We start from the raw sequence: 12,936 nt of genomic DNA on the forward strand, positions 1-12,936 counted from the left end.
ACAGCATGAACAAGCGAGATGATACCTCCCGCCTACCAGCCATTTGGAAACCTGCCCTTATTGACAAACGACTCCCTAACCCCTAAATCTTAAACCCCTCTGCAACTCAGACTAACCTGAGCACAACCAAACAGAACACTCCCCCAGCCAATCAGAGCACAGCCAAGCCCCTAACCATTCAGAACACACCTCCCCAAAAATCAGAACACAGCAAGCTCCATCCATCAGTTCATACCCTCACTGCAGTTAAAAGGAAGAAACAGCTAAGACCACACATTGCTGCTCAAAGCACAAAGCTGAAAACACCAGCCTGAAGATGACGAATGGGACTTCGTCGAAACATCGCCAAGACACTTCCAATTTTACGCGGGAGAAAACCCGAACAACCAAAGACCTATATATATATATATATATATATATATATATATATATATATATATATATATATGTTTGAAACAGTGCTGCCAGATTGATGATTTAAGGGAAATGTGGCAATTTCTAACTGGAAGCCTTTATAGTATAGTGCAAATAGCACATGAATTATCTCTTTAGCCTCACATGGGCAGGACAGGAGCTACAGATTGTATACACACGAATCTGAGATCACTGGAAGTATCTGAATGTACAGATAGTCCTCAACTTATGACAATTGAGCCCAAAATTTCTGTTAAGTGAGACATTTGTTAAGTGAGTTTTGCCCCATTTTATGACCTACCTTGCTACAATTGTTAAGGAATCACTGCAGTCATAAATTAGTAACCCAGTTGCTAAGTGAATCTGGCTTCCCCATTGACTGTTAGAAGTTTGCAAAAGATCACATGACCTTGAGACAGCAACGGTCCTAAATATGAACCAGTTGCCAGGCATCTGAATTTTGATCATATGATCATGGGAATGCTGCAAGGGTTGTAACTGTGAAAAATGGTCATAAATCATATTTTCAATGGTGGTGTAACTTTGAACGGTCACTAAATGAACTGCTGTAAGTTGAGGACTACCTGTATAGCATAGTACAAATAGCACATGAATTATCTCTTTAGCCTCACACGGCAGGACAGGAGTTGCGGATGGTATAACCTCGAATCTGAGGACCACTGGAAGTATCTGAAGATGTGCATGAATGGCCTGATTTTATGCGGGAAGATTAGTAACATATCCGGTTTCAATAAAGCTTCAGCCGGCTGTTTCACAAACCCGCACTAACAATAACAAGTCAGCCATGCGCGCCTCTTGGAGAAGCCGTTCTTGGTCCGTTAGTTCCCGAAACCAGGTCTGGCAAGGCCACAACGAAGATGTAAAGGCATTCGCTGCTAAGCCGACTATCCTTGAAGACATTGCACGTTTACCGCTACACTGCAGGCAGCAATGCAACTGCCGGGCAGATTTTCATGGCTAAAAATATCTTCGTGCATATCAGCAGGTCGAGCCTCCAAGTGCTAGTAGCTCAGCCACCTCCAGGCCCAGCGACCACCTCTAGTTCTCGATTAAGGTATCCTTACCAGACTGTCTCGAAGAGGGTCCACGCGTGCAACGATTGGAACGCGGGTGCCATAACAACGATGCGAATTACGCCAAAAGAATTCAGTTGGGCAGCTTGTGATTGGCCAAATCACTCTGGGCGCTCGTCCTTTTTCAGCCCCGCCCGCGGGAAGGCTTAGCTTCCTGCTCTGTCTTTGATGTCACCAGTTTGGTAGGTTCGTTCGTCCACTTGCTCGTTTTTTTTTATTAGCGCATTTTTTATCCCGCTTTAGACTGGTTTCTTGTGTCCCTAATAGCGGCTGCTAGTGATAAAGGGGAATTAATGTTTTATCTTTGTCTTTTTTTTAAGGAGGCAAATTCCTGGCCTTGGATTTTAGACAAATATGCTTAAATAGTCCAGCTGCTCCAAGTTTAACTTGCTAATTTCTTTCTCTCAGACTCCTCACATGCTTTGTATAATAAGTTTATAAACTGGACTAAGTTCAAAAGGTTTCCTAAAATGACCTGGCACTCTATTCTGCTTATTTTCTGGTATCAAGAATAACAACTACACAGCAAGCAGAAGTTCAGGAATCACATCTATTATCACTACACCGCACACTGGTACATTTTCCTAGTTAGCTGTCATAAAATACAAATATCTCCCATAAGATTATAAGCAATGTCCTGATGGATTGGATCCTGGCTATTCAGTTCAATAGCCTGTTCTTATGATGGCCAACCAACTACCTAAGAGAGCCCCCTGGCCACCTTGCAGACAGCTGTCCTGCTAAGGAAGATGTAGTAGTAGAGCTTCAAAAAACATCTGCCCTGAAGGACACTAAGTTAGGTGCTTCCTTTCCAGAATCATCTTCACTTTCCAAACTATGAAGGGAATATTGAAAAGATGGTGTTAGTAAAGATAGGTTTTTGCTCCATCAAACATAATAATTATATATATGGAGCTTAAAATACAGAAGACCCCAAAATGCCTTTGGATCGAGTGGAGGAGGCAACTGTTCCTCATCAGAAGAGATCTGCTGCCTATTAGCATCATTGCCTATTGGCAGATGATCCTCCCCTGTGTCTGTGAAGGCAGGCAGCTCTCTGGTTGACCACCTCCCCTAATGCCTGAGGGGCCTGGGACAGCATCGTCCTCAACCCCTGGCCTCTCCAAATATGCCAAGGGAGATATGCCATCCTTGTTGGAAGATCTCGGTTCCATCTCCTCCTCCTCCTCCGAACCAGGCTCCAATGGGGCCATAACACATACCATCTCTTCAGAACTTGGGGCATAAACTGGGGTTTCCGGAAAAGCTCCCAAAAGCAAGTCAAAATAATCCTGAATCAGAAAGGGATCTCTTCTTGAATGGCTTTTTTTTTTTTGTCTCAAGCTGCAGTTACCTGATTACAGGTAATCCTTGACTTACGACCACAATTGGGTCCAAAATTTCTGTTGTTAAATGAGACATTTGTTAAGTGAGTTTTGCCCCATTTTATGACCATTCTTGCCACAGTTGTTCAGTGAAGCACTGCAGTTGATAAGTTAATATCCCAGTTGTTAAGTGAATCCAGCTTCCCTATTGACTTTGCTTGTCAGAAGGTTGCAAAAGGTGATCACATGGCCTTGAGACACAGCAACAGTCAAAAGTGAATCAGCTGCCTTGTTGGTAGGGCAGTATTGGAAGAAGGATTGTTTGCCTACTATAGAAGAATGGACACTTAAAGTGTCTAATTTAGCAGAAATGGCTAAGATTTCTGCTTATTTGAAGAATTATTCACAAGAAAGATACATTTCGGTTTGGAGAAGATGGATAGATTATATTCAGAATAAATATGGGACTAAAAGTTCAATTTATTTTATGAATAAATTATTGAATATTATTATTGCTATTATTATTAATAATAATAGTTTAGTGTAGTGGAAGCTTTATTATATTGTATTGTTTATAAATTGGGATTTTAATTTGATTATATGATAAAGTTCATTTGTAAATTGTTTATCCTGTGTTAAAAGAGAGTTAAAGTGCATTATATTTGTTTACCTACATAGTTGGTTAATGTTAGTTAGAGTATGGTTATTATATTTGTTACCCTGTATTCAGCTCTGGGAAGTGGGGTAGGGGGGTAGGGGGGTGGGTTTGGGGTATATTTTGTAATTTTTGTAAAACTTTTCAATAAAAAAAGTGAATCAGCTGCCAGGCATCTGGATTTGGATTACATGATCATGGGGATACTGCCAAAGTCATAACTGTGAAAAACAGTCATCAATCACATTTAGTATCCTTGTTAGTACCTTGGTATATAGTTATTAGTACCCTTGGCCCACTTGCATTGCCCTGATCCCAATGAATTTCATCCAAAAGGCTTCCCTTTGTCTCCTAACCCACCAGAAGCACATTAAATACAGAGCTATCACCAAAGCATTTCTTTCAATGTGTATTTCCCATAGTGTACTTGCTTGCTCTCTTGTAGTCTCTTCCTAGCCAAAAAGTATAAATACACACATTAATTTGTTGCACTCTTACCACTCTGTTTTCATCAATCATATCACAATATTCAGCAATAAAGAAAACAATTTAGGAGGGGTCTAGCTGTTCTTGGCAGCTTCAAGTCATAGTTTGGGATTGCTTCTTGTTACTTTCATCAGTTATATTTTGATCTGGTTTCTAGTATGTCCTTGTTTCAGCCCACCAGAGTGTATTGGTACATTCTCTAAGTACTAGTATGTTGGAACAGAATGTATATTTTTTTATAAAACTTGAATATACATCATATGGCTGATCAAACCCAATATTCATTATGATTGCTTATGAAAGTTATTGCTAGGCAAGCCTACAAGCCCTTGGTTCCTATCTATCCAAAAGTACCTTTTCAACATTAGTTACAGCTGATACAAAGGTTATTTTTTAAATTATTGATGTTTCTTTTCCATAGATATTTATGACATGAAGAAACTTCTGTTGATTGATGCTGATTGTGGTGTTGATGACGCTCAAGCTATAATGATGGCTCTTGCAAATCCCGGTGTAGAAGTCCTGGGGATTACTTGCACTTATGGGAACAACCTATTGGAAAATACATCTAGAAATGTGCTCCGTGTGTTACATATTTGTAATAAGCTTGAGGTAATTGCCCCAATTGAACAATCCAACACATTCAGCATAGCACTGTGTATGGGACTCACAAAATCAGATCTTGGCATGTGAGACTGGTGTTTATTTGCTTATGTGTAAGAATCATTTTATGCATAAGACAAGGGTGGCTGCACCACTAATTTTCAAAAAGTGGTCTCTTGCCTTTTATAAAAAGATATTGATGCAGCTGTTTTAACTATGGATATGATCTCTTGGGTAGGATTAAATCAACTTCATGGTTTGCGGTAGAAATTATTACCACTATGACATTACTAGATGTGTTCTAGTTTTGATCTGAAGTGGAAACTTTAATGTATTTATTTGCTTAGTTTCATACTAGTCCATGTAGGATTTTCCAGGTTGTGGAAGAACACATTTATTACTTAGCAATATTAAAAGCCCTTGTGCTGCTTTCCTTCCGTACCATTTGACCTTCTCCCCAGCAACAGCATGACAGAGTTGCCCAGAAAACTGCAACTTGACACAGGTCTGGGAGATGATGGAAGGAGAGGAGATGTATGTTTTGGACCTCTGCAACCATTAGCAAACAGAATATAGCAACCAAATGAAAGAAGATGTTTTCCCTTCAGAACAAGTGAATGGTTCAAAAGAGGGGAAAAGAGGAGTCCAAGGAGACAAAGCACTCATATGTCACTTTTGTCTGTTTTTTTCCCCAAAATAAGATATTTTTATTTTGTTCCTCTATACAGATGTAGAAATGTTTTTAAATGCGATAAAATAAGCAAAGATAAATCATATGAATTTGAGTTGCTTGAAATAAAAAAATGGCTGGCTGGACTCATGGTGCAATTAAATTATTTGACATTGTTATTTAATTTCAGGGGGATCAATAGTTGTTTTTTAACATTCATATTATACTGGCATCTTTTCATATATAGATTCCAGTTTATCCTGGTGCTACTGGTCCTCTACTTGGTGGGCCTGTGACAGGGGCACTGTTCCATGGCAAAGATGGATTGGGTGATGTTCCTGATCCTAATGCACCAGGAACAGAACTTCTGCAGAAAGAAAATGCTGTGACCGCAATATTAAGAATAGTGAATGAGCAACCAGGTCAGGTGAGATAATAAAGGTACCATAAATATTTATCATAAATGTGTAATAGAATAAGGTCTCCATGTTCCCCAGATCTGAATTTCATCACAATATTTTTAATAGGGCTGCAAAAATCCACATGGCCAGTACATGGCAACAATATTTTTTCTGTATCTCTTTGCTTGCAACTTGTGGTTGTCTAGAATTTTCAGCCCAGGTATTACTTTCATGCTGCCTGACATTCAAAGACTTTGGATGGATAAAGTAGATATAGAAGATAAGGCAGCCCTACTGTTAACATAAGAAACCTAGAAAGAAGAAATAGAGGCATCAGAACAAGGACAAAACTGTGCTGTACCAAATGGAATTACAGTAGATTCCTTATGAGTACAGTATAGCAAAATATGTTTTGACTTTCAGTTCAAGATTTATTCATATATTATTTCCAACTGGACCAAAAAATGTGATCACATATTGTCTCTATAGCAGTGCTTCTCAACGTTTGTGTGACGGCGACCCCCGTCACACAAACGTGCCGCTCATGCGCGGCGCGGCCCCCATGCGTGGCGCAGCGCGGCCCCCATGCGTGGCGCTGCCCCCATGCGTGGCGCCGCCCCCATGCACGGCGCGCATGCGCGGTGCCGCCCCATGCGTGGCGTGCATGCGCGGCACCGCCCCATGCGTGGCACGCGTGCGCAGTGCCGCCCCCCGAGGGGGAAAAATGGCGGATCGCCTTGTTTGGCGACCCCCGAGAAATGGTCGATCGACCCCAAATGGGGTCGCGACCCATAGGTTGAGAACCGCTGCTCTATAGCAACAGTTTGATCTGAAGAAGTGAGGCCTAATCAACCACAGAAAAATTAATATAATATTACAATTATGTGTTATTAATAATATTCAATAAATAAATTTATCTTTAGATATCTCTGGTTGCTCTTGGTCCACTGACGAATATAGCACTAGCAGTAAAAATGGAGCCATCACTTCCCAAGAAACTTAAAAATTTGTTCATCATGGGAGGAAATACTGAATGTAAGTGAACACAAGAGGACCTGTTTGACATGTTTATATCTGTCTAATTTGGCAGATCCATGCTTAAAATTCATTTTAACCTGTTTGTTCATTTTTATGGGGAAAAAAACCTAATCATACTATCTAATTCTGGCTGTTTAGACAAAGTCTAAACTTTAAATGCTTTAATTCAAGCTTTCTCCCAAGTAAGTATACAAGAGTTGTGTCCTAAACAATATTTTAACATATATTAAGTAATAGGATAAAGTGGAATAATCATAGCAATTATCCAAGGAAGTAATTCATGATGCACATGGTTATCACAACCAAATTATGCCTAACTTCATCTTATGTGATGATAGAATTACATCATTAGGGGAATACTATAGTCATAATATATCTGGACCTCAGCAAAGCTTTTGACAACTTGCCTTGTGATATTCTCCTTCATGGAATAGCAAAGTATGGCTAGAAGGTGCTACTATTTAATGGACACAGCTTAATGACTGTACTTAAAGAAAGTGCATCAATGGCTCCAGTTCAGCCTGAAGCGAAGTATTGAGTGGAATGCCATAGAATTCTGTTTTGGGTGCTGCTGTTTAGCATTTTTATCTATGACTCTTACTAAATTGCACAAAGCTGGGAAAGTTGAATAATATTAGATGAAAGACAATTCAAGAAGGTCTAGATAGGCTTGAAGTGCAAACTGAAATGAATATGGTGAAAATGAATGTAGAGAAATATAAACTAACAGTCTGATGTAGTTGCTGAAAAGGCATATACTATCTTGGGTTCATAAACAGGAGCATAAGAGTTTAGACTATGCAAAGTAACTGTTCTATCCTGCCAGTCAAACCCTATTGGGGAACTATGCCCTGTTCTGGGCATCACAGTTCAAAAAAAGGGTAACGACAAATCAGACAAAGTTCAGAGAAGGCTAGTAAGGCTCCTGAGATACTAAGAATCTCGAAACCAAGTCTTACAAGGAACAGATAAGGGATCTAAGTATGTTTAGAGACAATACATTTGAGAGAAAATATGAATTTGGTCTTCATATATTTAAATGGAATCCAACTGAACATGGTATGTATTTATTCTATATTGCCCAGACCAGAATCAGTGGGTTAAAATACAAAGAAAGATTCCAATAAAGTCGAATATTTGTAGCTCAGGTTGAAAAGAGGGGTCCTTGGTGCTCTCTGAGCTTGGTTGTTTTCTTGCAGACATTTCATTACCCAAACCCAAACATTAGTGCTAGTAAGGAGTAGAGTTTGCTCTCAGATTATATTCTAGTGGATTGCCCTGTCTGTTGGTGGGAGTGGTCTTGGTGGTTCTTTGGTTGGACTGTTTATTGCAAGCTTGTTTGGTAGTTCCTTGTTTGGGGTAATGCTTGCTAATTGACTGTTGGTCTGATGTTAATCTTGGAGTTAATCTATGCTGATCTAGATGCTGATTGTTGATGGAGAGGTGCTTAGGTCTTTTTGTTCCCTTTTGGCTTGTTGATTGTCTGTTTTGCATAATCTGTAGATATTGTTTATGTCTATGTGTCTGTTGATGGCTAATTTGTCAGTGCCAGGCTTCTAGAAATTCCCTGGCGTTTTTGGACTTTGCTTGGTCCAGGATGGTCAGTTTCCTAATTGAAACTATGATTAAGTCTGTCTATATGTTGTGAAAGAAAGATTCCCAAGATAAAATGTAGAAGAACTTCCTGATTGTTCAACTTGTTAGCCTCTGGTATAAGCTGCATATGAAGAGGTCCTTCACAAGAGGTCTTCAAAGACTGGATGTCTCCTGCAATTTCATTTGAAATATTCTCATTAGAAGACTATACTTTTGAAAAGCCAACATGGGTTTGTCAAAAACAGATCACGCCAGACAAATCTTATTGCATTCTTTGACAGATGACAAAATTAGTGGACCAGAGGAATGCTGTGGATATTATTTATTTGGAGTTCAGTAAGGCATTTGATAAAGTAGACCACAACCTACTACTTGATAAGATAGAAAAATGTGGGTTGGACAGCATCACCACCAGATGGATTCATAGCTGGCTGACCAGCCGTACTCAGCATGTGGTCCTCAATGGAACTGCATCTATATGGAGGGAAATGTGTAATGGAGTGCCCCAGGGCTCTGTTCTGGGCCCAGTACTCTTCAACATCTTCAACGATTTGGATGAGGGGATAGATGGGGTACTCATAAAATTTGCAGACAATACTAAGCTGGCAAGAATAGCCAACACTCCAAAAGATAGGCTTAAAATACAGAAGGATCTTGACAGACTTGAATATTGGGTGCTATCTAACAAAATGAAATTCAATGCTGAAAAAAGTAAGGCTCTACATTTAGGCAAGAAAAAACAAATGCACATATTTAGTTTGGTGGTACCTTGCTCAATACTGTGAGAGGGATCTTGGACTTCTAGTGGACAATCACTTAAATATAAGTCAGCAGTGTGCTGCAACTGCCAAAAAAGCCAACATAGTGCTAGGCTGCATTAACAGAGGGATAGAATCAAGATCACATGAAGTGTTAATACCACTTTACATGTAGAATTAAGTACTGTATTTCTTTACTATATTTGTTTAAAATACCCAGCAAAAAGATCTCTGGTTTCCAGTCTATGGGTTGGTCTATTATTTCTTCGATCCATCTTCTTATTTTAGTCCAGTATTTTTTCGCAACTGGGCATGTCCACCATAAATGATAATATGTTCCATGTACTTTTTTACATTTCCAACATGTTGGCGAATTGTTCTGGAACATCTTGGCAAGCTTTTCTAGTGGAAGATGCCATCTGTAAAACATCTTCAACTGGTTTTCCTTGAATGCCGCTGACATAGTCAATTTTATGTTTATTTCCCATATTTTTTCCCATTTCTCCAATTCTATATTATATCCCAAAAATTTTACCCATCTAATCATTTAATACTCAGTTCTACATATAACAACGGCAGCAAGAATAGCATATGCACAGTTCTGGAAAAATGAGAATATACCATCAGAGCAAGAAGTGATAAGAAAAATCCTGGACTGTGCTGAGATGGACAAATTAACAAAAGAGATAAAAGAAAAGGAAGACACAGAGTACTATCTAATATGGAACAAGTGGTATGACTGGTTGGAGACTAGAAATAATAGAGGAGAATAAATGTGGAAAAGTCACGTGGAAAATGTGTGTATAATAATGTATAGTAATAATAATATGTATTATTCTTAGTATGAAATATAGTATGAAAGAAGAAAAATGCAAATAAGAAACAACGGGGCAACAAGGACAAATATTCTAAAGAAGAATAAGGGGGGAAAATGTAAATAATAGATTACTGTTACGAAATCGCTGTTAAAAAAAGGGAGGAGTATACACTGTGTGTGTGTATGTGTGTTATGTTTTGTTTTGTTGGTTTAAAAAATAAAAAATTAAAAAAAATGAATATAATACCACTTTACAATGCCTTGGTAAGGCCACACTTGGAATACTGCATCCAGTTTTGGTCACCACAATGTAAAAAAGATGTTGAGACTCTAGAACAGTGGTTCTCAATCTGTGGGTCGGGACCCCATTTGGGGTCGAACGACCATTTCACGGGGGTCGCCAAACAACGCAGTCTGCCATTTTTTCCCCCTTTTCCTTAGCTGTGCTACTCCCTTTTATTCTATTGGCTTTTGAAAGCCAATAGAATAGACTCTCTTGAACAGAGTCTAATTCTATTGGCTTTCAAAAGCCAATAGGGATTGTCCAGGCTGTCTCTGCCCTGCTGAGCCCGCCAAAAGTCCCATTCTGCAAACGGTGCTGCACCAGTTGAGTAGTCCTCGACTTACGACCGGTTGAGTAGTCCTCAACTTACGACCGGTTGGGGGTCGCGGCATTAAAAAGGTTGAGAACCACTGCTCTAGAAAGAGTACAGAGAAGAGCAACAAAGATGATTAGGAGACTGGAGGCTAAAACATATAAGGAACGTTTGCTGGAATTGGGAATGTCTAGTCTAATGAAGAGAAGGATGAGGGGTGAAATGATAGCAGTGTTCCAATATCTCAGGGGCTGCCACAAAGAAGAGGGAGTCAAGCTATTCTCCAAAGCAGATGAAGGCAGGACAAGAAGCAATAGATGGAAACTAACCAAAGAGAGAAGCAACTTAGAACTAAGGAGAAATTTTCTGACAGTTAGAACAATTAACCAATGGAACAACCTGCCTCCAGAAGCGGTGAATGCTCCAACACTGGAAGTTTTTAAGAAGAGACTGGACAGCCATTTGTCTGAAATGGTGTAGGGTTTCCTGCCTGAGCATGGGGTTGGACTCGATGACCTCCAAGGTCCCTTCCAACTGTATTATTATTATATATGGATCATCGCACAGTCAGCCAGATGTTCAGACTGGATTTGGCATTTTGTCTACCTATCGAGTCCTTACCCAGGACCTGGGATAGGCAGATGTGGAGGTTTGATGGTATTACAGATATCGTCGCAGGATGGAAGCAGTTCCTAGTAAGGCCGCCTTTTGCAATTGACTAATAGCAAATTTGTCAATGCCAATGGTGTTCAAGTGGTGATCCAGTTGTTTTGGGATTGCACCCAAGGAGCCTATTACTATTGGTACTACCCTTGCTTGCTTTGCCACAGTCTTTCTATTTCTATTTGTAGGTCTTTGTATTTTGTTATCTTCTCCAGTTCTTTCTCGTCTATTCTGCTGTCTCCAGGCACTGCCACGTCCTCTATCCAGACTTTTTTGTCTTTCTTATCGACAATTGTTAAGTCTGGGGTGTTATGTTGCAGGTGCTTGTCTGTTTGAATTCTGAAGTCCCAGAGCAGTTTAATTTTATCATTTTCTATGACTTTCTCTATTTTATGATCCACCAGTTTTTGCTTACAGGCAAATGATATTTTTTGCAGATCTTCCAATGCACCATTGTTGCTACTTTGTCATGCCGCTGCTTGTAATCAGTTTGTGCAATCTTCTTGCAACAGCTTACCAAGTGGTCCACTGTTTCTTCAGCTTCTTTGCATAGGCGGCACTTACTGTCTGTTGCTGTCTTCTCAATTTTGACTTTGTATGCATTTGTCCCTAAGGCTTGGTCTTGTGCAGCCAGAATTAGTCCCTCGGTCTCTTTCTTCAATTTTCCTGCTCTTAGCCATTGCCAGGTCTTGTTATTATCTGCTTTCCCAGCTATTTTTTTCATGTATTGGCCATGTAGTGCTTTGTCTTCCCATGCCTCTATTCTGTTCTTCATTTGGTCTTTCTTGTAGGCCAGTTTGGTCTCTCCAGTAGTTAGTAAGCCTTCCTGATATACTAATTTCAGTGCATCTTCATCATTGTTCTTCAGATATTCTTCCAAAGCCATTTTTTCTTCTTCAACCATCTGATGTACTTGTAGCATTCCACGCCCACCTATTTGCCTTGGTAGATAAAGTCTATCAATGTCACTGCGTGGATGAAGGGCATGATTCATTGTCATTATTTTTCTGGTCTGCCTATCCATTGCTTTTAGTTCTGCTTGAGTCCAGTCCACTATTCCAGCTGTGTACCTAATGACTGGGATTGCCCAGGTGTTGATTGCCTTTATGGTATTTCCTCCATTGAGTTTGGACTTTAAGATCTTCTTCACTCTCTTGATGTATTCACTTCTAATCTTTTCTTGACTTCAGTGTGCTTGATGTTGTCAGCTTGAAGGATACCCAAGTATTTGTAGTACTCTTCCTCATCCAGACTCTTAATGTTATTTTCGTGGGGCATCTTGATTCCTTCAGTTTTCACTATTTTTCCTTGTTTGATAGTAAGTGTGGCACATTTGTCCAAGCCAAACTCCATTACAATATCTTGGCTATATATACGGACAGTGTTGAGCAGCGATTCTATTTCAGATGATGTTTTTCCATACAGCTTCAGATCATCCATGTAAAGGAGGTGGGATAGTCTGGCAGATGTTTTTGATGTTTGATAGCCATGTCCTGAGTTATTCAGTATTGTTGACAGAGGAAACAATGCAATAACAAATAGTAATGGTGATAATGAATCTCCTTGAAATATTCCTCTCTTGATATTAACCTCTCCCAGCTCTCACCATTGATCTGCAACTGTGTCTTCCATTGTGCCATCGATCTTTGCACAAATTTTCTGATGTTTCTACTGACTCCTGTTATTTCTAGGCACTTTATTATCCAATCATGTGGCAGAGAGTCAAATGCCTTTTTGTAGTCAATCCATGCCACATTCAGGTTGGTCTTCCTTCTCTTGCAGTTTTCCAAGATCATTTTGTCTATTAGGAGTTGATCTTT

At 39.6% G+C, this 12,936-nt stretch overlaps 1 protein-coding gene across 2 annotated transcripts in view; it reads left to right on the plus strand.

Annotated features, from left to right (window-relative positions):
* LOC120306787 (inosine-uridine preferring nucleoside hydrolase-like) overlaps positions 1-12,936 on the plus strand; it is a 38,272-nt gene that overhangs the window by 13,687 nt on the left and 11,649 nt on the right. The window contains exons 2-4 of one of the 2 annotated variants that reach the window (XM_039340648.1): positions 4,396-4,586; positions 5,495-5,674; positions 6,572-6,683. In XM_039340648.1, the coding sequence (XP_039196582.1) occupies positions 4,407-4,586; positions 5,495-5,674; positions 6,572-6,683 (472 nt within the window). In that variant the 5' untranslated portion in view covers positions 4,396-4,406. Of the gene's footprint in view, positions 1-4,395; positions 4,587-5,494; positions 5,675-6,571; positions 6,684-12,936 lie in introns of those variants that run through there. The other variant, XM_039340649.1, reaches the window with a different exon arrangement.

This window comes from Crotalus tigris, unplaced genomic scaffold (genome assembly GCF_016545835.1).
Source record: "Crotalus tigris isolate CLP2741 ecotype Arizona unplaced genomic scaffold, ASM1654583v1 scf7180000017753.6788120, whole genome shotgun sequence".
Lineage (NCBI taxonomy): Eukaryota > Metazoa > Chordata > Lepidosauria > Squamata > Viperidae > Crotalus > Crotalus tigris.